We start from the raw sequence: 19,778 nt of genomic DNA on the forward strand, positions 1-19,778 counted from the left end.
TTTCAGATCCAGTTAGTTGTATGTACTGATCACCCCTGGTTCTACAGCTGTGGGGTTTTATTTCAAATTCACTTAATTGTGTGTACTGACTGCCCCTGGTTCTACAGCTGTGGGGTTTTATTTCAAATTCACTTAATTGTATGTACTGAGTACCCCTGGTTCTCCAGCTATGGGATTTTATTTCAGATGCAGTTACCTGTATGTACTGACTGCCCCTGGTTCACCAGCTGTGGGATTTTATTTCAAATCCAGTTCATTGTACATACTGACCGCCCCTGGTTCACCAGCTATGGGATTTTATTTCAAATCCAGTTCATTGTACATACTGACCACCCCTGGTTCACCAGCTATGGGATTTTATTTCAAATCCAGTTCATTGTACATACTGACCACCCCTGGTTCACCAGTTATGGGATTTTATTTCAAATCCAGTTCATTGTACATACTGACCGCCCCTGGTTCTCCAGCTATGGGATTTTATTTCAAATCCAGTTAGTTGTATGTACTGACCACCCTGGTTCCCCAACTGCAGAACGAGATTTTATGTAAAAATCAATTAATTTTACATACTGACTACCTCTGGTTCCCCAAATATGGGATTTTATTTCAGATGCAATTACCTGTATGTACTGACCACCCCTGGTTCACCAGCTATGGGATTTTATTTCAAATTCAGTTAATTTTACATACCGACCACCCCTGGTTCCCCAGCGATGGAATGGGATTTTTTTTTCAAATTCAGTTAATTGTATGTACTGACCACCCCTTGTTCCCCAGCTATAGAATGGGATTTTATTTCAAATTCAATTAATTTTATGTACTGACCACCCCTGGTTCACCAAATAAGGAATTTTATTTCAAATCCAGTTAGTTGTACGTACTGCCCACCTCTAGTTCTCCAACTGTGAAATTTTATTTCAAATCAAGTTCTATGTATGCACTGACCAACCCCATTCCCCAGCTATGGAATGGGATTTCATTTCAAATTCAGGTAATTGTATGTACTGACCACCCCTAGTTCCCCAGCTATGGATAGGATTTTATTTCAAATTCAGGTAATTGTATGTACTGAGCACCCCTGATTCCCCAAATAAGGAATTTTATTTCAAATTCAGTTTATTGTATGTACTGACCATCCCTAGTTCCCCAGCTATGGAATGGGATTTTATTTCAAATCCAGTTAGTTGTATGTACTGACCCACCCCCATTCCCCAGCTGTGGAATGGGATTTTTATTTCAAATTCAGGTAATTTTATAGTTAGTACTTAGTAATGGTGCTGTTCTGCTGCTAGCAGAAGCAGATTGCATCTCAAGGTGTAGCTACTGTCCCATTATTCACTTCACTGGATAAGAGGAAAGTACAAAAAATGTTACTTTCTAACATGATGCTCTGTGTACCAGAGAGCTGAGTTCTTATTCAAGAAAGTTCAAGCTCTTAGCTGTAGGAGAGTAGGTGATTGCTCTCTTAATTGCAGAAGTTTTTCTGGTGGGAGTATTGACATTAGTGGTCTCTGTGATACTTGGCTGCTGACTTTTTGGCTTTGTCTGCAGTAGGAATTTGCCTTGGCACCTGCAGTCAGCAGTTAGTCATGGTCACAGCCTCTGTGTCTCTGGCATTCCCTGAAGGGGGAATAGCATCAGAGAGGTTTGCTCCTGTCTTGCAAACACCACAAAAACCAGCTTTGAGCACTCCTCTCTGCATTTACTTTGTATGAGAGCATATTACAAGTTAGCAGCTGATGGAAAGTGTCTGTCTCCAGTTCACCTGTGGAAATATTGTGTACGTATATAGATAAACTTAAAATACATATATATAAGGTGTATTTTCAAGTAAAGCTTAGCACTGAAGCCCAGAGCCTTTACTGAAAGGCTTCCTCCTTGCCTAGGAAAGCTGCCCAGGCGTTGCAGGTGTGTTTTGAGCTGACTGGTCCCTGTTTTGCAGTCGCAGTTTGGCAGAGGCGTGCTCCGATGGGGATGTGAACGCTGTCCGCAAGCTGCTGGATGAGGGACGGAGCGTGAATGAACACACTGAAGAGGGGGAGAGTCTGCTTTGCTTGGCCTGCTCAGCAGGGTATTATGAATTGGCACAAGTAAGTAACAGTTAGTTAGAACTAAAACATTTGTGAAGCATTGTCTGAGGGGCTTCTTGGATAGGTAAACATTTTAGCTATTGTGGTTATTATAATTTTTTATTATTTCAACAGAATATTAGTGCATACAGCTATTGTGGGTTTCTAGTTATTGTTTGGGTTTCTGTAATGGAAAATGCAGTCACAGATGCTTTAGGTTGAAGGGACTTGTCTGAGGAATGAATCCTGTGTTTTGTGATGTATCGACTTTTCTGGCATTGTTTTAGATGCAGTCCAGCTGTTCTGCCAAGCAAGAATATCTAAAATAGCAGCAAACCCAAATGCTACAACTGGTTACCTTCTAAAAGCTCATGTCTCAGTCACACAATCCTTTTTCTGTATCACATTTATATCAACAGTGCATTCATTTCTGTTAATTTTGAGCTATATTGCTTCTGTATCTAAGGGCAGCTGCTTTGAAATGTTTAGGTGATAGTTCTCAGAAATGCATTCTGATGCCAAAACACAGGGCAGGGAGACAATTTCTCACCTGTGTGCTTGACCTGGTCATTATTGCAGGTGATATTTTCTGTGCTGTCATTCTGGTCAGTAAATTGCCCTGTGACTTGTGAAAATGTCCATATTTCACTGGAACTTAAATATGAACAAGTGCAGAAATTCAAGATTTTCTGCAGCAGAACCCAATGCAGGCAGTAACTGTGCATGGTCCTGGGGGTGGCACTGGGATGTGGCAGCTGGCTGGGGAACCAGTCTCACTAAAACCAAAAGGTTGGTGTTGCAATTTGCTCATTGTAGTAATTTTTTTCCCCAGGTGCTTCTAGCCATGCACGCCAACGTTGAAGACCGAGGGAATAAAGGGGACATCACTCCCTTGATGGCAGCTGCCAGTGGAGGCTACGTGGATATTGTTAAACTCCTCCTCGTCCATTGTGCAGATGTCAATGCACAGTCCTCCACAGGTAACTGGGCAGCAGCACAGTTAGTCAGGCTGGCACAGAAGGCACTCAGCTCTTCTGAACATCTGTGGTTTTGTCTAACACTTTCATTCACAAGAAAACGTGACAGGAACTGTTAGGAGTGGACCAGACTGCACTGAATGGGTTTGGAGTCTGAACTGGCCATTATTAAATATGGGTTTTAATAAAAATTCTAATGGAAAACACTGTTCCTGCAAAAACCACTTTGGTGTTAGAGAACAAAAAAAATGAAGTTTATCTTTTCTCATTGGTATAATCCAAAATTACCCAGTAAGATGGCCATGGGACACATCCCATCAACACCAGTTATTTCTGTCTGTCCTTTTTACTAAAGAGGAGTTAAAATTGAGTGCATTGAATGTTCTCTGTATTGCTGGTTCTTGAGCACAGCTTAACTGACCTCACTGACAGCATTAACCTGCAGTTGGAGTCTGTTTATTAAGATAGAATTTAAACTTTGTCCAAATTTTCAACCAAGTCATGTGTCCAAACTATAAGATATTCTTCTATCTTTCTGTTTAGCCATTTTAAGCTAAGTTACCTTAAAATTGACTGTAGCATTTAAAACATGAGCCATATGTGAGTGTCTGTCACTTACAGTACCAGAGTTTTAAATTATAAATTTATTCTCAGCCAGCAGTAGAAAATTTTCAAGGAATTACATGATACAATCTCAGGCAAAAACAAAAAGAAAGACAAAACAAAAAATCACCCCCCAGCTGTACAGTAACAATTACTCATTGATCTTTTTGTGCATGTTTATTTGATCTAATTTTGTGTGCTAAAGTAGAAAACATAACAGTCAAACTGAAAAAAATCAACTTTCATGTTACAGTCATTTTGGGTTTTATAACAAGCCTGGAACGATGGGCTGGAGGAACATTGCTGTGAGGTGAAAGGCTGCTGCTGGTGATGTCCTTGGGTTTGTTGGAGCTGTAAACACTGAGCTCCTCCCTGTTGGGGTGGGTGATGGAAGGGCTCTCATGCAACCTCTCCTGTGCAGGGAACACAGCTCTCACCTACGCCTGTGCCGGGGGCTTTGTGGACGTGGTGAAGGTGCTACTGAAAGCTGGTGCTAACATAGAAGATCACAATGAGAATGGACATACCCCCCTGATGGAAGCAGCCAGTGCAGGGCATGTGGAGGTTGCAAGAGTATTGCTGGAATATGGTGCAGGAATCAACACTCACTCCAACGAGTTCAAAGAAAGTGCACTTACACTCGCATGCTATAAAGGTATTGTCTCTTGCCTTGTTCTGTAGAATGGTTTAAATTTGTTTGCTTGGATTTATCTGACTAAAACTTTCAGCAATACTTTGAATGTCTTCCTAAGAGTTTTGTAAAACTGGATTTTAGTTTTAAACTCAATGTCACTAAATGTTTCTGTGTGGTGTAGTGGCATTAATTCTGTATTTGTGTCCAGATGTGGTGGACATGTTTGACATGTTGCAGATGAAAACTTGTAACTGGCTGTGTCCAAACTTGTGCCTTGACACACCACCATTCTCTCCTCCTACCCACTACCACATTCCCAGTTTAATTCCCAGTTCCCTCACCAGCTGTCTGTGAATACTGAAAACATCTCTGTTGGTTTTTCAGAACATGCAAAGTTGGAATGTGTGTTTCTGTAATATCTGATGAGGAGACAGTGCCTCCATTATTACTGGATTCTTTTCTTTCAGTGTAATTTGGGAGAATGCTATGAATTCTTAAGTGTGATGAACTTTTAGGGACTTTTGACATAATTTCTTTTGCTATTTAAAGCTTCTATGTAAAGTAACAGTGCAGTGGTAACCCACTGTGCTTCATTGTTTTTCTACAAATAGAAAAGAAGGATGTGGATTATTGTCATGGTGTCTTTAGGCTTTGCCTCTGTGGTTGAGATTGAGGATACATACTATGTATAAACATCTGAGGACTTGCCTCTGGATTTGTCATGGATTTCCTACAGGATATGATAGTTCCTTACAGACAAATGCCAGTAATAGTGCCCCTGAATGTGTTGGAGAGTCACTCCTGTTTCTTTCGACCCAGAACCTGATTGAGTCATGGAATGTAAAACCTTGAATCACAGAGATGTCCTGTATTGTAAGACTAAGTCTTCCCACAGAGAAGAATGCTCATCCAGAGGCTAAAAACTTAGAAGGGACTATGTCTAAAATGACAGAAACTGTGATAGAGTTTAAATCAAGTTTTGGTAAAGCTCAGTAGAAGCTTTTAAAAATAATGTCAGATAATATGATATAATGTGTGTCTTAGTTCTTAGAAATGTGTGAGTGTTATTAAAAAGCTTAAAGTTCAGACCTACATGGACCCATCCCTAAAAGATAATTCCCCCAGTTGAATGCTGCTGTGGAAGGAACTCTTAAATGATCTGTCACTGTACAGTTCAGTAGGGAATAAACACAGCTTTTACTCACAAGGAAAGGTTCTTGTGTAAACTTGAATTAGACAGGTCTGTCTCCATCTCACAGCTGAGCAATATCTTTGGGAAAGGCTTTCTGAAGGCTGCTGACTCATTTGCATTGGTATTTTTTAAGGAGTACTTTAAAAAGCCATGTTTGCCAATTGTAACTTGTGAAGATTCTAACAGCAAACTGTGAAAATCTGAATTATTTCATTAGATGTATTGTCTGTACTACTAAAAGTTGATGATGTGGAATGCTTATTTATTTTATCTGTTTCATTTGAAGGCCATTTAGATATGGTTCGTTTTTTGCTTGAAGCTGGAGCTGATCAAGAGCACAAAACTGATGAGATGCACACGGCGCTGATGGAGGCCTGCATGGTAAATACCTTTGTTTGTGCTGCTCCCTCCTCAGGGAGAGAGGAATGCAAGAGGTGATAAAGTAGAGTGAGCCTTGGATAACAAGCTGTTTGGGGGCTGCAAGTGAATTTGTGTGTTGTTATTGTAAAAAAAGTGCTTACTGCAGCTCCCACCAGCTTTCTCAGTCTAACTGCTCACAAAGGAAAAATACTCCAATTTTTTGGAGGGATTATGTGGTGTTTTAAATGCTCTCTGTGTGAAGTTTAGGGTGACTAATCTGCAGTGCAGTGATGTAGTACAAATCACTAGTTTAGGGTTTTGTTTTGGTTTTTTTTTAGTGTGTTTTCCACCTCTGTTTTTATAAATAAGGTCTCTCAGTGTGTCGTGGAATGAGCCTTCCAAAAGTGCCCTGAGCTGGATGATTCATGCATTACAATTGTCTGTTCATCCCTGCCGGAAGTGTTTTGCATGGAGAGATGACTTGCTCTCTTCTAGGTTTCTGTAAATGAGATTGTGAGGTTTTTCTTTTGACCTACCATTTTATTTTGAAAAATAATGTAGTTCTTAGTTCTCTAGCAACTGTCCACATAATTTCAATGCAGCCATTGAGGAAAAACTTCCCTATCCAAGAGCATCATCTTAATAAAGAGTGTGCTATTGTGTCAGAGCATTTCTGTGTAGATCTTGGATGACCTTTTCTCTCTTCTTCAATCTGGGGGACTTCTTTGAAGAAAGAACAGGGGCCTTGTTTCCATAGGAAGCACAGCAAAAAGAGGGAAACAGATTTTTCTCCCAGTAGCCTGTACTCGTTGGAAGATAGGCTGCAGTGTTCCTCCAGTGTGCTGAGAGCTGGAGGATCAAGTGTTCTTTCAGTGCAGTTGTGAGGTGATGATGCAAGAGAGCAAGGTCAGGGTGTAGCTGGGGAGCTGTGTCCAAGTCCTCCACAGTGAGCTGGTAATTGAATCCTTGAATAGCCTTCCCTGGAGGAGAGCCTGGTGCCAGTAAGGAATTCAGAAGGACAGTGGGTGCATGCTGTCACCTAAAGGAGATTGCACCACAACTGCAGACTAAAGGTTCATCAGCCCCACTGTTCTCTTTAGGCTGGGTTTTTTTTGTTTGCTTTTTCTTGGTTTCCTGGTGAAACAATCCAAGGACTGGCTTAATTTGGAAGCTGTGAAACAGCTCACCTGGGGAGAGTTGTCAGGTTTGCCTGTGTATTTTCAACTCTTAGGTGTTTCAGACTGAGTGTTCTGACATTATAGACTGTATTGACATTTGAAAGCAGCAGAAAGGAAGATGAGCCTTTGAAGTCCCAACTCCATAACAAGGAATTTGTGTTTTGTTATCATTCAGCTGCACCCTTGCACAAGGGAGCTGTTCCACCAAATTGTTGTGACTGTTCCCAATCTCCATCTCTTTCCATCTAAGGAATGCAGCAGGTACAGGTTGCTGAGATGTCTGGTCTCTGATCACCAGTCCTTTTGTAAGTGCCTCAGAGTTTGTTTTGGTCGGGACAGTGCCACACTTGGGGTAATGCCTCTAATGAGGTGGCTGTTGGCTTTTAGGTTTCTCAACCTCTGAGAACAACAGCCTGTGTTTAATGTGCACCCCTAATTGCTGTCCAGCTCAGGTTACCTACAACCTGCTTCGTGGTCAGCTTAAGCTTTCCCCTTTTGCTGATGTTGTGGCTCTCCACCAACTACACCTTCAGTCAAATGCAGATTTTAGGTACTTTGTCTATTACAAGTAGCTGAGAGGTTTAACAGTGCTTTCTTGAGAAGTTGCCAGATACATCTATGTGCTTTGATTGGTAAGGACTCAGACTGCTCTGGCAATCCTCATTCTCTTGTTCTATGACTTCATCCCTGGGCATTTTTCAGTCATCTTCAAGAGTTTTTCCAAGTCTTCTCTCCTCCTGTTACCTGCCTTATCCTTACTCACTTCAGTTTCTCTTGCAGGTATCATTCCCAGGGTCTAGAAGTTGCCAATTGAGGCTTTTTTATTTTTTTGTTTGTAGAAGTCATGAATCAACTTCTACTACAAAGAATAAGAAAATCTTTTTTTCTGTTGATTGAGGTTTCATCATGGAGGGGGTTTATTACTTATGGTACCTGTTTGCTATCTCTAGTATGTTGTGTCCCAAAGATTGTGCTGCAGATTAAGTCTTATGTCATAATTCTTTTTCCCTCAAGAAATAGAGCTAGATGTATGTTGGTGTTTCTTTTTACCTCATGCATTTAAACCTGACTTATATCTAAGTCTTAGATATAAGACTTACATATAAGTTCCACCTAGATATAGGTGGAAACCTCAATGTTGGTTAGGTCCAAGTATTACCATTAAACAATGATAAATAAAAAAGCCCTGTTTTTATAGGATCATTTTCAGGCCTGGTTGATAGTGGTTGCAGCTCCAGCATGAAGTGGCTCCAGCTGTGACTCCTGGCTGTCCTTTCTTGCAGGACGGGCACGTGGAGGTGGCGCGGCTGCTGTTGGACAGCGGTGCCCAGGTGAACATGCCCGCGGATTCCTTCGAGTCCCCGCTCACTCTGGCTGCCTGTGGCGGCCACGTGGAGCTGGCAGCGCTTCTGATCGAGCGAGGAGCCAACCTGGAGGAGGTCAATGATGAGGGATACACACCTCTGATGGAAGCTGCCCGGGAAGGCCACGAAGAGATGGTGGCCTTGCTGCTGGCACAAGGTGAGATCCCGTGGAAGCTCAGAAGGACACCGTGTGATCCATGGCCAGCAGGTGTCCTGTGCACACTGCTCTGATACTGCTGTACCCACAGAGCAGAGCTCAAACACCCAAACTGCTGTGGGGGTGATGAGCATTCACCTCCCCAGCCAGTGTCAGTAATGGATGTTTTGTTTCCCAGGGGCAAATATTAACGCACAGACAGAGGAAACGCAGGAAACAGCCCTGACCCTGGCCTGCTGTGGAGGCTTCTCTGAAGTTGCTGACTTCCTTATTAAGGCAGGAGCTGATATAGAGCTTGGTTGCTCAACACCTTTGATGGAAGCTGCTCAAGAGGGTCATCTTGAACTGGTGAAATACTTGCTGGCAGCAGGTATGTGTTCAGAGCAAGTGATTAAGCCCACAGATACTATGGACTTGATGTGTTTTGTATGATTTGGAACATCCCTGGGCTTTTGATAGTGGCAGTGTTCTAACAAGAAACAGTATCCTGTGACAGTTTAGCAAGAAGGAAAAAGCATGTTGCACCTCAGTATTGCTTGATACTGGTAACAGAGGAAAGTGCCTCCTGGAGCAGGTGATCCTGTTCCATATCTAGAAAGCATCCACATTCATTAGAAACATTGTTTCCAGCTATCTGCATCTAGGACAGAATTTTAATACAGATAATGCTTGGCTTTGCTTGCTACTCCAGCTTTGACTAAGCCTGGTTATCTGCATTCAGTCTCCCTGAATAACCAGTTCTTTAGGAATGGTGTGCTGGGAAGTAGTGTGCAAGACAGATTCTGGAATGTGCTGAATTTCTGTGATGAATGAGTTTTACTGCTACATTACACAGTAGTAAAAATTAAATCTTGCTGGAGTTTGGGCTAAAATGATGCTTCAATGATCATCTTTCAGTTTATAAACTTGGTAGAGTCTAAAGTATTCTGCTTAAAATAATAAAGAAAAAGGAGCTGTATTCCTTGTTGTGGAAAGTGATTTATTTGTATGCTCTAAGAATAAGCATAAAATTGGCTGGATTGGTAATTTTAGAAAGTGAAGCTCCCTGCTCATCGAGGGACAGTAACAACTGTGCCACTTGGTGCAGGGACACCAGCATGTGACACCTGTCACCAGCTCCCTTGGAACGCTCACTGCCTGCACTTCACTGCTGATAGTGTAGAAGGTTGATTAAGGAGCCTTGTTTTGGCATCAGGGAGTCTCTAATTATACCTCTCACCTTAAAAATAAGAAAATGGCTAATCACATTGGCATTTCTTTTTTCTAAGAATAATGTGTTATGTATCAAGAGATGTGTAGTTTTCAGAGAGCTGGTGTACATGAAGTTAGACAAATTATTTCAAAAAAAGGGTTTTAAAGCAAGTGATTTTAAAGAGCAGGAAAGAAGGGAGATTTGTTGAAGTGTATGGGTTTGCTGTATTTATACTAATTCAGATTTGTTGAAGTGTATGGGTTTGCTGTATTTATACTAATTCAGTGATGTGCATTTTGTCTGGTCTCCCTTGGCATACAGCTCTGAGTCAAATGGACAGTCTGCAAAACTGTCTGGGTTCCCTTTTACTTGATGTAACAACTGAAATCCTTGCTGTAGAGGGACTGTAGGAATAAGCAAGCACATCAGTTTAACTGCTTGGATTGTCAGTCATGCTCTTTCCAAGCCTTACCACCTCTCCTTGGAGTGTTTTCACTATGAGAGCAATTTGTGCCATGAGAGCAGTGCTCTTGGACTGTGGAGGCTGTTGCTCAGTAGGATATAGCTGCTGTCAGAGATTTTTATGTTTATCTGATGTGAAATACTTGATAAGGACACATCAATATGAAAAACCTGTTGTGTTTGTAGGAGCCAATGTTCATGCCACTACAGCAACAGGAGATACAGCTTTGACCTACGCCTGTGAAAATGGACACACAGATGTGGCAGATGTGTTGCTTCAGGCTGGTGCTGATCTGGTAAGGCTTCTCCTGCATTTGTGGTTTCAAACTCTGAGGCCAAGCCTGTGTGCTTAGAGAACACAGTGATGAGCTTAGGAATAGTGATTCATATATGGCTCTGTAAAGAGGGATGAAAGAAGTTTTTATTAGAGCTGCATATTCTGTTTGGTCTACAAAATACAAGTTCTTATGGGTAATCTGCTCTGAATTTAAAATGTTTTAGTAGTAGGAATTCCTGCTTCTGTATGTCAGTGTTGGTCTCTGAACATTTTTAGTCTCTTAACTTGTGCAAGCTGCTACACAAAACCCCAAACAAAGCAATGTCTTCTAAATGATCAGCATAATCTGATCTCTTTACTTTGTTCTAACTCTTGGGTTTTGCACATTGCTTTCCCCATTTTTATTTTCTGTAATGTAAACCAAGTTGTTGGGAGACCCAAAATTGCCTCTTCATCAGCTACAGAGATATAACTTATTTGACTTATAATTAGTGAAAACAGTTGATACTTTACTCTTCCAAAGGTGTTGAGGAGCCTTATGTCAACCAGGAAAAATTGTTATTTTGCTTGCCTAGGAGGATTACTCTCCTTTTTTTTTTCCCCCCCTGTGTACTCACTGCTCTGTGTTTTATTTTGCTTGGGGGATGGGTTGGGGTTTTGTTTGGATATTATGAAATTTTTGTTCCTTCTAAAAAACTGAGAAAGCCAGGAAAATTTCTCATTGAACCTGCTAAATCAGCATGCTAATGAAGTTACTTAAATTTCAGTCATTAATGAAGTTTTTTGAGTTTTATTTAGAAATATAAATAAACTAATGCTGTAATTTGGAATAATATTTACAGTATTCTTTGAGACTTTACTTTTTTTTTAGGGCTTATTAATTCTTCTGCAGTAATGTCAATAATGTTCTGCTTAACTTGTTCTTATCAGGGAGGAAAATCATATTTTTGGGGGGATTATGGAATTTTAGCAGGGATATTGGAAAGTTCTGTTCAACCCAGATCATTCTGTGATTATTTATGAGAAGTGATTCTAGTCCCCATAGAGTTTTGTATGAATTTGGGTTAAAATTACCACCACATCTCAGCACAAACAGATGTGGTGAGTGCAAACAGGAACTGATGCTTCTCAGGGACTCATCCTGGATATCAGATAGGTCATTCAGTTCAGGAGATCATGATATGTCATTCAGTGGAGATCTTGAGAGCTCTGGCATTCAAAGCAATATGGCTTTGTAAACACCAGGAGAATGTAAAAAAATGATGGCTGGGATGAACTTTCTTCATTCAGGGGTTAATTTTTCCTTAAAGCTCTGCAATGACAAGTAGTGCTAGAAATGAGCAGTGTTAGAGTGCTCATCTGTCTGCTGGAGAACTGCTCAATCCTTTCAATTCCATGGATTTCTCTCCTTGTGACTAATTGTTCATGAAGTCTGGCATGTTAACAATTCTTCTGTGCTTTTCTGATGCCCTTCTTCAAGGGATCTTTTCCATGTCCTTACAGAGTTAGCCTGTCAAAATCTGTAGCAAAACTAGCTGGCAGGCCTGCACCTTTTCTTGTTAATGTATGCATCTTGAAATCAACTTGCATTTGCCAAATGTATGAATGACTGAATCTGAGGCACATCTGAAGCCTTCAGCCTGTGATCCCATCTGTGCCATAGTTACATTCGAGTTCCCCCATCCCCTCCAGGAGCAGGGACTTCCAGGGTCTCAGCTTGAGCTGCTACCACTGGATCAAATGTAAATTTTACTTGTTTGCAACTTTTATGGGAACAGAACAGCTAGTTTAGATTTTGTGATCTATGTGAGTAAAGGTTTGGAGATTGGAACTCTGAAATATAAATTGATAAAAGCGTTTTTTGAAAGCAGAAATATGGTTTAGTGACTTCAGGAAAAAAATATCCAGCATTTCAGTAATACATCTATTTACCAATGTGGCAAGGATTGTTTAATGTCAAAGGTGAAAGGATAATTTTTCCTAGAATATTTTTTTTCTTTCCTATTTCTTCTTAGTGTCTTTCCCAGCAATTACCTTCATCTCAAGGGTTGTGTAAGGTAAGATGTGGGAGGTACATAAATGTTCCCACAAGGATCAGGTTAGGGACTGTAAATCTCACAATGAGCATTGGTGATATTTAATGAGAGGTGATATCCTGCTTTTAAGCTGCTTTACCTTTCAATAAACTAAAAGGACCCTCTTGATGCAGAGTCACACCTGGATTAAAGGAGATTCTGGTGTCCCTTTTGAAGGCAGCTCTGCTCCTGACAAGGTGGTTGCATCTTTGTCTGTTTCAGTGTAGCTGCAAACAAAAGAGAGATGTTCTTTTTTGGGCAGTGAGATCATCTCAGCTTTTCTCAGCTGGGAAATACAGAAAAGAGTTTTAAATTGGGATTTTTTTATCCCAATTTAGCCTGCATCCTCTTGCAGCTGTGCTACACAGGAGTTGGTCTAGTGATGGAATTTACCTTTCTCCTACAAGATTTAAGGGAGCTTTTATGCAGAATTGAAGAGATAGAAGGTAACCCATGAGGACACCTTCATCCTTGTATTTTTCTCATTTTACACTGTCAGGCTCTCCCTAAACCTCTTCAGTACTTGTTAATATTCCACATCTTGCTTTGCTTGAAAGACTAAAACTGGCTGCCTGGCATCCACATAATTCTAATTGTAAAAAACCCCAGCATGCCAGACTACCTCTTAATTCTTCTCCTGTGACACAATGCTTTTGCAGACGTGTTTCTGTCATGGCAGGGATCATTGTTTTGCCTTCAGGTGATAGCATCCCTCACACTAATGTGACTCCTAAATTAAAAACTCCCTTTCCTTGATGTGTGTGACAGACTGTGGGTTTATGCATTGTGGATGAGACACCATTTAAACATCTACAAAAGCAGCCAGTCTTCTGGAATTTGAATTCACAACTCTGGGGGTTGCTGTGTTGCTGTTACAGGGAGGAATCTGAGGTTCTGCTATGTTTTTCCCTACTGGTTTTTGAACCATCAGGGGAAGGTCAGGGATTTCTGGCTCTTTTAGACTTGGCCCTTAGTCTTGTGTAAAGTGGGGTAGGACAAGTGAAGCTCATTTTTGTAGTCAACACTTTCTGGTTGTTGCACTCTCTGGATGGTGCAAAGTACAATGAAATTCTTTGTTTTTCCAGTAGGGAACAAAAATCCATCTTGTCTGTAACCAAGATGCTGTGTCTGACCTTTGTGCCCTCTTTGTGGATCTGAATGGCTCATGGTAGGAGTGTGAACTCATGAGAGCTTCATTGCTTGGTCTTACCATTGTTCTTGCCTGCCTCATGCCAACAAACCAGTTTTCAGCTGGTGGATCTCATCCAATTTAGGTTCATGTTCCAGGTCTTCATGACCAGGAACCTTTGGTTGCAGAGAGAGAGCTGTGAGTTCTTCTTTCTCCTTCTGCAGGACGAGCAGGAGGACTTCAAGAAGATTCTAGAGAGCATAGAGCCAGGCAGGCATTAGGTGAGGTTGGCCTTTGATGCTTGTAAGCATCAGGAAGCATGTTAAGGACAAGCATGGTTTTAAGGCATCAGTCCCTTCAAAGATTTAGAGACTCCCTGTGCAGACTAGATGGGGCTTGTTCTGTATTTTCCCTCCTACTGGGTTTTCTAAAACTGGTTTTCAAAAACAATATCCCAACCTTCCCAAATGCAACAGGTTATCTCATTGATAGGTTATCTCTTAAATCTCCTCTTAAGTTCTTCCATTTTTAGGTGTCTACTTTAAACTAGAGGCCTAGTTGAGTTTTCAGGAAGGTTATTTGGGGCAGGTAGGTTGGTGACTGCTGGAATGAGTTCAGTCTTGAAAATCAGCAATGTTAGGGACTGTAACTTTTTGCAACAAAAGCTTTCTCTAAATCATTTTGTTCAGAATAATAATTAGATTTCTGTTAAATATTCACTGTTGTCATGGATGAAGGAGATGTGTTAAAGAACTGAAAAGTTGGAGCTTTACTTTGAAAATACAGATTTTCTTATTGAACATTTAAATAACATGCAACATTGAGAAAAATATCAAAAGAACTGTCCTAGTGATTAATATAACCATGAATATTTGTGAACCAAGAAGAATTGTATGTGGAGAAAGCTCTTATGTAGCTGATCTTGGACTTGCCTAAACCAGAGAACTCAAAAGGAAGAACTAAAAAAACACCAATCATTGTCATAAGATGCTCCTGATGACTCTGCTCTGCTCTTGGAAGTATTGATTTGTCCAGAAAGGAAATAATTATTGCTGACAGGAATCTCATCTCCTTCTTGAGTCCCAGTGGAAAAGGTGCAGACTAAACTCCTGCCTGATTTGGGTAGCACTCTCACTTTCCCCTCCCTTCCTGTTACCTAAAGCCACAGAAAATTCTCCCAGGGTGTTTTTCTATCCCAGCAGAATTAGCAGCAGGACACATCACCCAGGGATTTAGAGAATGGCTTTCCAGATGTGGCAGAGGTGTTCTCCTTTCTTCCTCTTCCTGATTGTACTAATTCCCACATTCCTCAGGGCTGCAGCAGTGACAGGAGGGGATGCTGTGGTGAGCCCTAGAGGCAAGGGGATTGTGTTAGGAGACAATTTACTGGGTTTGGATATTGCAAAATAAACATCAGTGTGCACTTCATATAAATAAAAGGGAAAAGCACGTTGTAAAGGTAATGGAGACACTTTGGGACAACTTTCATTTTCTCTGTCCTGATTTTGATTATCTAATGCAGCTGAAAAAGAGATAGATATAGATATATATCCATAGATAGAATCTTTGAAATTTATGTTTATTCTTGGTAAAAAAGACAGGATGTGAGGTGACAAAGGCACTGCACTGTCTCAGCCTCTTATTTTGGCTTGTCCTAGATGTCTTCCCTTAAAGCTTGAGTTGATGCTGTCTGATAGCCATTATTAGGGCTATAGAGAGTGCTGAAGTCAGAATGAATTTAATCTTAATATAAAACATGTGTTTCTATCTTCCAATGTGAAAAATACCATCAGAATGCCATAAGTTTTGAAGATCTACAGCAGGTGGGCACCCAAATGGTTTGGTTTGGCTGGACTGATGGTGTGCTTGGTGCTGCAAGGATTGGAAGTGTGTGGTAGCTGAGGATCAAGGTCTGCCTGCTTGGGGAAGTGACAGTTGGTTAAACTGGGCAGAATCCCTGCACTGCATTTCAATGAGGAACCTCCTGGCGTCCGTGTTGGAGACTTCCAACAGTGAAGTCTGTTAGGAAGGCAGAATGTTGCAAATAATTATTCCTAACTGCCAGTTATCTGCTACATCTCAGTGCAATACAGGATGCTTTTCACTGCCTTGAATATAGCTAAGGTGGCCTAAAATCAATTTTGCATCTTGCCATCAGTAAGGATTTTGAGCTGGGTGTTAAATAATTCAGCAGCAATGCCCAGGTCCTGCTCAGAGCAGGGTGGTGGTCAGGAATTCTTTGCACCCACAGCTGGTGGAACCAGGGGTTTGCTGTGCTTCAGGCACACAGCAGCTTCTGGCTTTTCAGGATCTCTTGGCAGTGGCTGAGGAAGGAAAAACTATGCCAAAAACCAGAGTAAGCATCAGGACTTAAGGGCACGCCACTAATTCTTACAATCATAGGGCCACATGTTAACATAATTACCTTTACATGTCCTGTGAATGTTTCTGCCATGCAGACAGTCCAGAAGCAGGTATTTATTGACATCTAAGCAGTCATTGCCCTGCAAGGAGTATCTATTAATTTTTTTTTTAAGTGACCTCAGTAGTAAGTCTGTAAGGTTTGCTGTGCCTGTGTGTGCTTGTGTGTTGTACTGCTGAGTGAGCAGAGAAATCAGAGCTCTAATGTGGAATTTAGCCATGTGTTAAAGCAGTGGTGGACAGAAACACAGAGCTCTTGTGAAGGCTGAGGAGCAGGAGAGGGGCAATGGAACCTCTTAGAGTGAAGGATGAGTTTAGATTGGGGGCCAGTCTCCAACAGAAGATCCAGTCAAGAAGTTTCTTCTTCAAGTGTATGAACAGAAAACTAACTTAACATGCAGCTTGCAACTAGAGCAAACCATATGTCAAAGGACATATGCAGAGTTTTCAGGAATACAGGAGCTATGAAGGAAAGAATTCAGTTGTTCTGTCAAATCTCTTCTTGTCTGGTTATATTTGTAAGTAGCCATGACACCCACTGTCAGTACTAAATGTTCTATCAGGTATACATAGAATTACAAAGTAAAGAGTGAATTTAGAGCTTGGTTTCCCAGATATCTGATTAAAAACCACACATTCCTATTATTGATCAGACTGAATGTTATTTAAACAGGATAATATTGAATATAGAGAGCACATACAAGCACTCTCAGGAAGATTATGTTCTCTCCCCTTGTTCTTTGGGAGGGTTGATATCATTGCTCAGCATTCTTTGTGCTATTGATCATGTCTACATAGCAGGCACATTGTCTAGCTCTGTAGCTGCTCTAATACAGTTGTATTCAATCACATCTTTCCAGTATTCAGACTTTTTAAATTAGAAAATTGTTCTTGATGCTCATTCCCTTTTTGTTGGTTTGTATCATCCTTTTCTCAGCTTTCTGCTTTATTCTCCAGTCCTCTTAGAGACTTTTGTGAGCTGCAGTGATTTGTCTCATTTTTATTCCTGGTCCTCTTCAGTATATTTTATAGATGTTGTGTGCACTCAAGGCATTTTATTGCACTTTTGAGGTCTGGCAGCTCTCTGAACTGTGGCACTGCAGTTCATGGTTATTGTGAACTTCCTGATAGTGGGTGACATTTGTGTTAAATCTTCCACCTTTTCTCTGGAGGAAGCAAGGTCTTATTCTTCTCATGTTTGTTACACATTTGAGCACTAAAATAAAAAGGGGGTTGTAAGTATGGAAGCTCTGTGGTGTGGTTCCAGTATGGATGTGGTCCTAATCCTTTTTAACAGTGTGATTTAGTATTTGAGGTAACATGAAAATTGACACCAGTCAGTTTATATTTATTACAGGCTGCTTGTGAGAGAGATCTTCTGCTCAGATGGGTAATTCTGGTCCCATCACAAGATACTTCAGAAGCTGAAACAATGGTACAATTTTTGCCTGTTTTTACATCATTTATTTCTTCCCTAGGAGCACGAATCTGAAGGTGGGAGAACCCCACTGATGAAGGCTGCACGAGCTGGTCACTTATGCACCGTGCAATTCCTTATTAGCAAAGGTAAATGCTTGTTTGCATAACTAATTAAAAACTTTAAATGCCACTTTATAATGCCACATGTTTGTGACCCATATTTGAAATTATTCTGGCTATATGTATATGAGCATTTGTCAATCCCCTAAGGGTTTTTTGAATTTCATGTAGTTCATGATAGAATGAATTACAAAATATTTTGCTGGTTACTCTTCTTACTGTGTTATATAGATTAGATTTGAAGTACAGCAGGTATTTTCAGTTTCTTAAAGAAAGGATTTCCTCCTTCAGAAAAGCACATCAAGTACTGTCTGAAACAGTTGCAACTGCACCACATAGTGATGCTGCTCAGAGAGAACATTTGGAATTGTGCTTCTTACACCATGTGTTCCCTCACTTAACACTTCCAAGCCCACTGTTGCTGTTGCAACTGCCTTGTCTTTACAAGGTGAGGAGGGGGAGGATGTGTGGAAGCCAATCAGTCAAAATCCCTTGTGCTCTTTCCCTAGAAGTGTGTAGGAAGTAATTGGATTACAAGAGTGAAGTTTGTCTCTGTTCCACAGAATACTGCACTTGTTGATACTTTCTTTTAGAAAGAATTTCTTTGTGTTTAATTCCAAGCTCTTCTCTTACTAGGTGCCAATGTGAACAGAGCTACAGCCAACAATGATCACACAGTGGTGTCCTTGGCCTGTGCTGGAGGTCACCTGGCCGTGGTTGAGCTTCTCCTGGCTCATGGGGCAGATCCGACTCATCGGCTCAAGGTATTCCCTGGCAGCTCTCCTGTTCTCAAAGAGCCACCTGGCTGATTTATCAAGTAAATTTAAGTCATAGAATTTTTACATGGGGAGCAAAACTCATCTTCTGGCTTTTTGTTTCCAAAATCTCCCTTCAGGATGGCTCAACAATGCTCATTGAAGCTGCCAAGGGAGGACACACCAATGTTGTTTCTTACCTGCTGGATTACCCAAACAATGTTCTGTCGGTTCCTGCAGCAGACTTGTCCCAGCTCACACCTCCATCTCAGGATCAGTCTCAGGTAAGGCACAAGGAGTCTTTTTTAAACAGCACCATCAGTGTTGGGAAGAAACACTTGCACAGTCATTAATTTCAAAAGTAATGTAGACAGTGGAAGAAATTTTAAAAACCCTGCATACATGAGAATGGTAGAGAGTGAGAGAATTGGTCACTGCTACTTGCAGAGACCTGAAGAACACATCAGCTTTATTCCCTTTTGCTCCTGGACAGGATAGTCCCAAACCTAGGATTTCAAAAGGATGTTGTTTCTTTCCTGCATTTGCTCGGTATTTTGGCTGAAGAGTTCTAAAGCCTTGTGGTAGTACCCCTCTGTCCTGGTTCAGGACACCCTCACATGGTATTAATGATTCTGTTTGTTGTATAAAAAAAAATAGATTGTGTAAATTCAGAATTCTGCAGTCTGAAGAGGCAGCTCCAGGGGAGTTAGCTGATTAAAAGCCTAAAGGAATTCACAGTTTTCCAGCCAACACAGCCTGGGATCTTGCACAGAGTAGCACAGTTAACTTTGACATACTGTCCCCAGTAAAAAAACAAGGGTCAGGTCATACTAAGTAGTAGCACAGAATACACAGTTTGGGAAGAGTGAGCAGAGTATGCTGCAGTTCTGAGCCTGTGTATGAACCCTTGAAGAGCTGCTCTGGCAGGTGTTTGTACCTGAGTGTGTCTGTGCCTGTGTTTGAAGGTTCCCCGTGTCCCGGTGCACACGCTCGCCATGGTTGTACCTCCCCAGGAGCCTGACAGGACCCCTCAAGAGAACTCCCCACCTCTCCTGGGAGTGGTGAAAGGTCAGTATGCAGCCACTCAGAGAATATATGTGGTTTGGAAATGGATAGACTGGGGATCATTTTATTAGAGCTTATGCATAGTGTAGTCCATTCCATCAGTTCTTGAACACCTCTAATGAAGTATAACTTAACCCTATTTTATGTAGTTCATAGTTTTTTCCTTATTTTCTTGCATTCTACAGTATAGCAACACTGGTTGTTCTAACCTTATTGTGCTTATTCTAATTTATTAGAATTATACTTATTCAATTTTTTGTGGAAGAAAATGCTTGTGCTAACTGCCCTAGTGCAGACAGATAAAACAGCTAATGTACTCCAGGTGTGGT

The 19,778-nt window shown here is 41.1% G+C and overlaps 1 protein-coding gene across 11 annotated transcripts in view; it reads left to right on the plus strand.

The window, feature by feature from the left end:
* ANKHD1 (ankyrin repeat and KH domain containing 1) overlaps window positions 1-19,778 on the plus strand; it is a 102,401-nt gene that overhangs the window by 38,156 nt on the left and 44,467 nt on the right. For all 11 annotated transcript variants that reach the window (XM_064725355.1, XM_064725356.1, XM_064725360.1 and 8 more), the window contains exons 4-14: window positions 1,943-2,090; window positions 2,902-3,049; window positions 4,071-4,304; window positions 5,762-5,856; window positions 8,297-8,534; window positions 8,713-8,904; window positions 10,375-10,484; window positions 17,569-17,656; window positions 18,266-18,393; window positions 18,525-18,668; window positions 19,350-19,452. In XM_064725355.1, coding sequence (XP_064581425.1) covers window positions 1,943-2,090; window positions 2,902-3,049; window positions 4,071-4,304; window positions 5,762-5,856; window positions 8,297-8,534; window positions 8,713-8,904; window positions 10,375-10,484; window positions 17,569-17,656; window positions 18,266-18,393; window positions 18,525-18,668; window positions 19,350-19,452 — 1,628 coding nt within the window. The remainder of the gene's footprint in view (window positions 1-1,942; window positions 2,091-2,901; window positions 3,050-4,070; window positions 4,305-5,761; window positions 5,857-8,296; window positions 8,535-8,712; window positions 8,905-10,374; window positions 10,485-17,568; window positions 17,657-18,265; window positions 18,394-18,524; window positions 18,669-19,349; window positions 19,453-19,778) is intronic.

Source organism: Zonotrichia leucophrys, chromosome 13, assembly GCF_028769735.1.
Source record: "Zonotrichia leucophrys gambelii isolate GWCS_2022_RI chromosome 13, RI_Zleu_2.0, whole genome shotgun sequence".
Classification (NCBI taxonomy): domain Eukaryota; kingdom Metazoa; phylum Chordata; class Aves; order Passeriformes; family Passerellidae; genus Zonotrichia; species Zonotrichia leucophrys.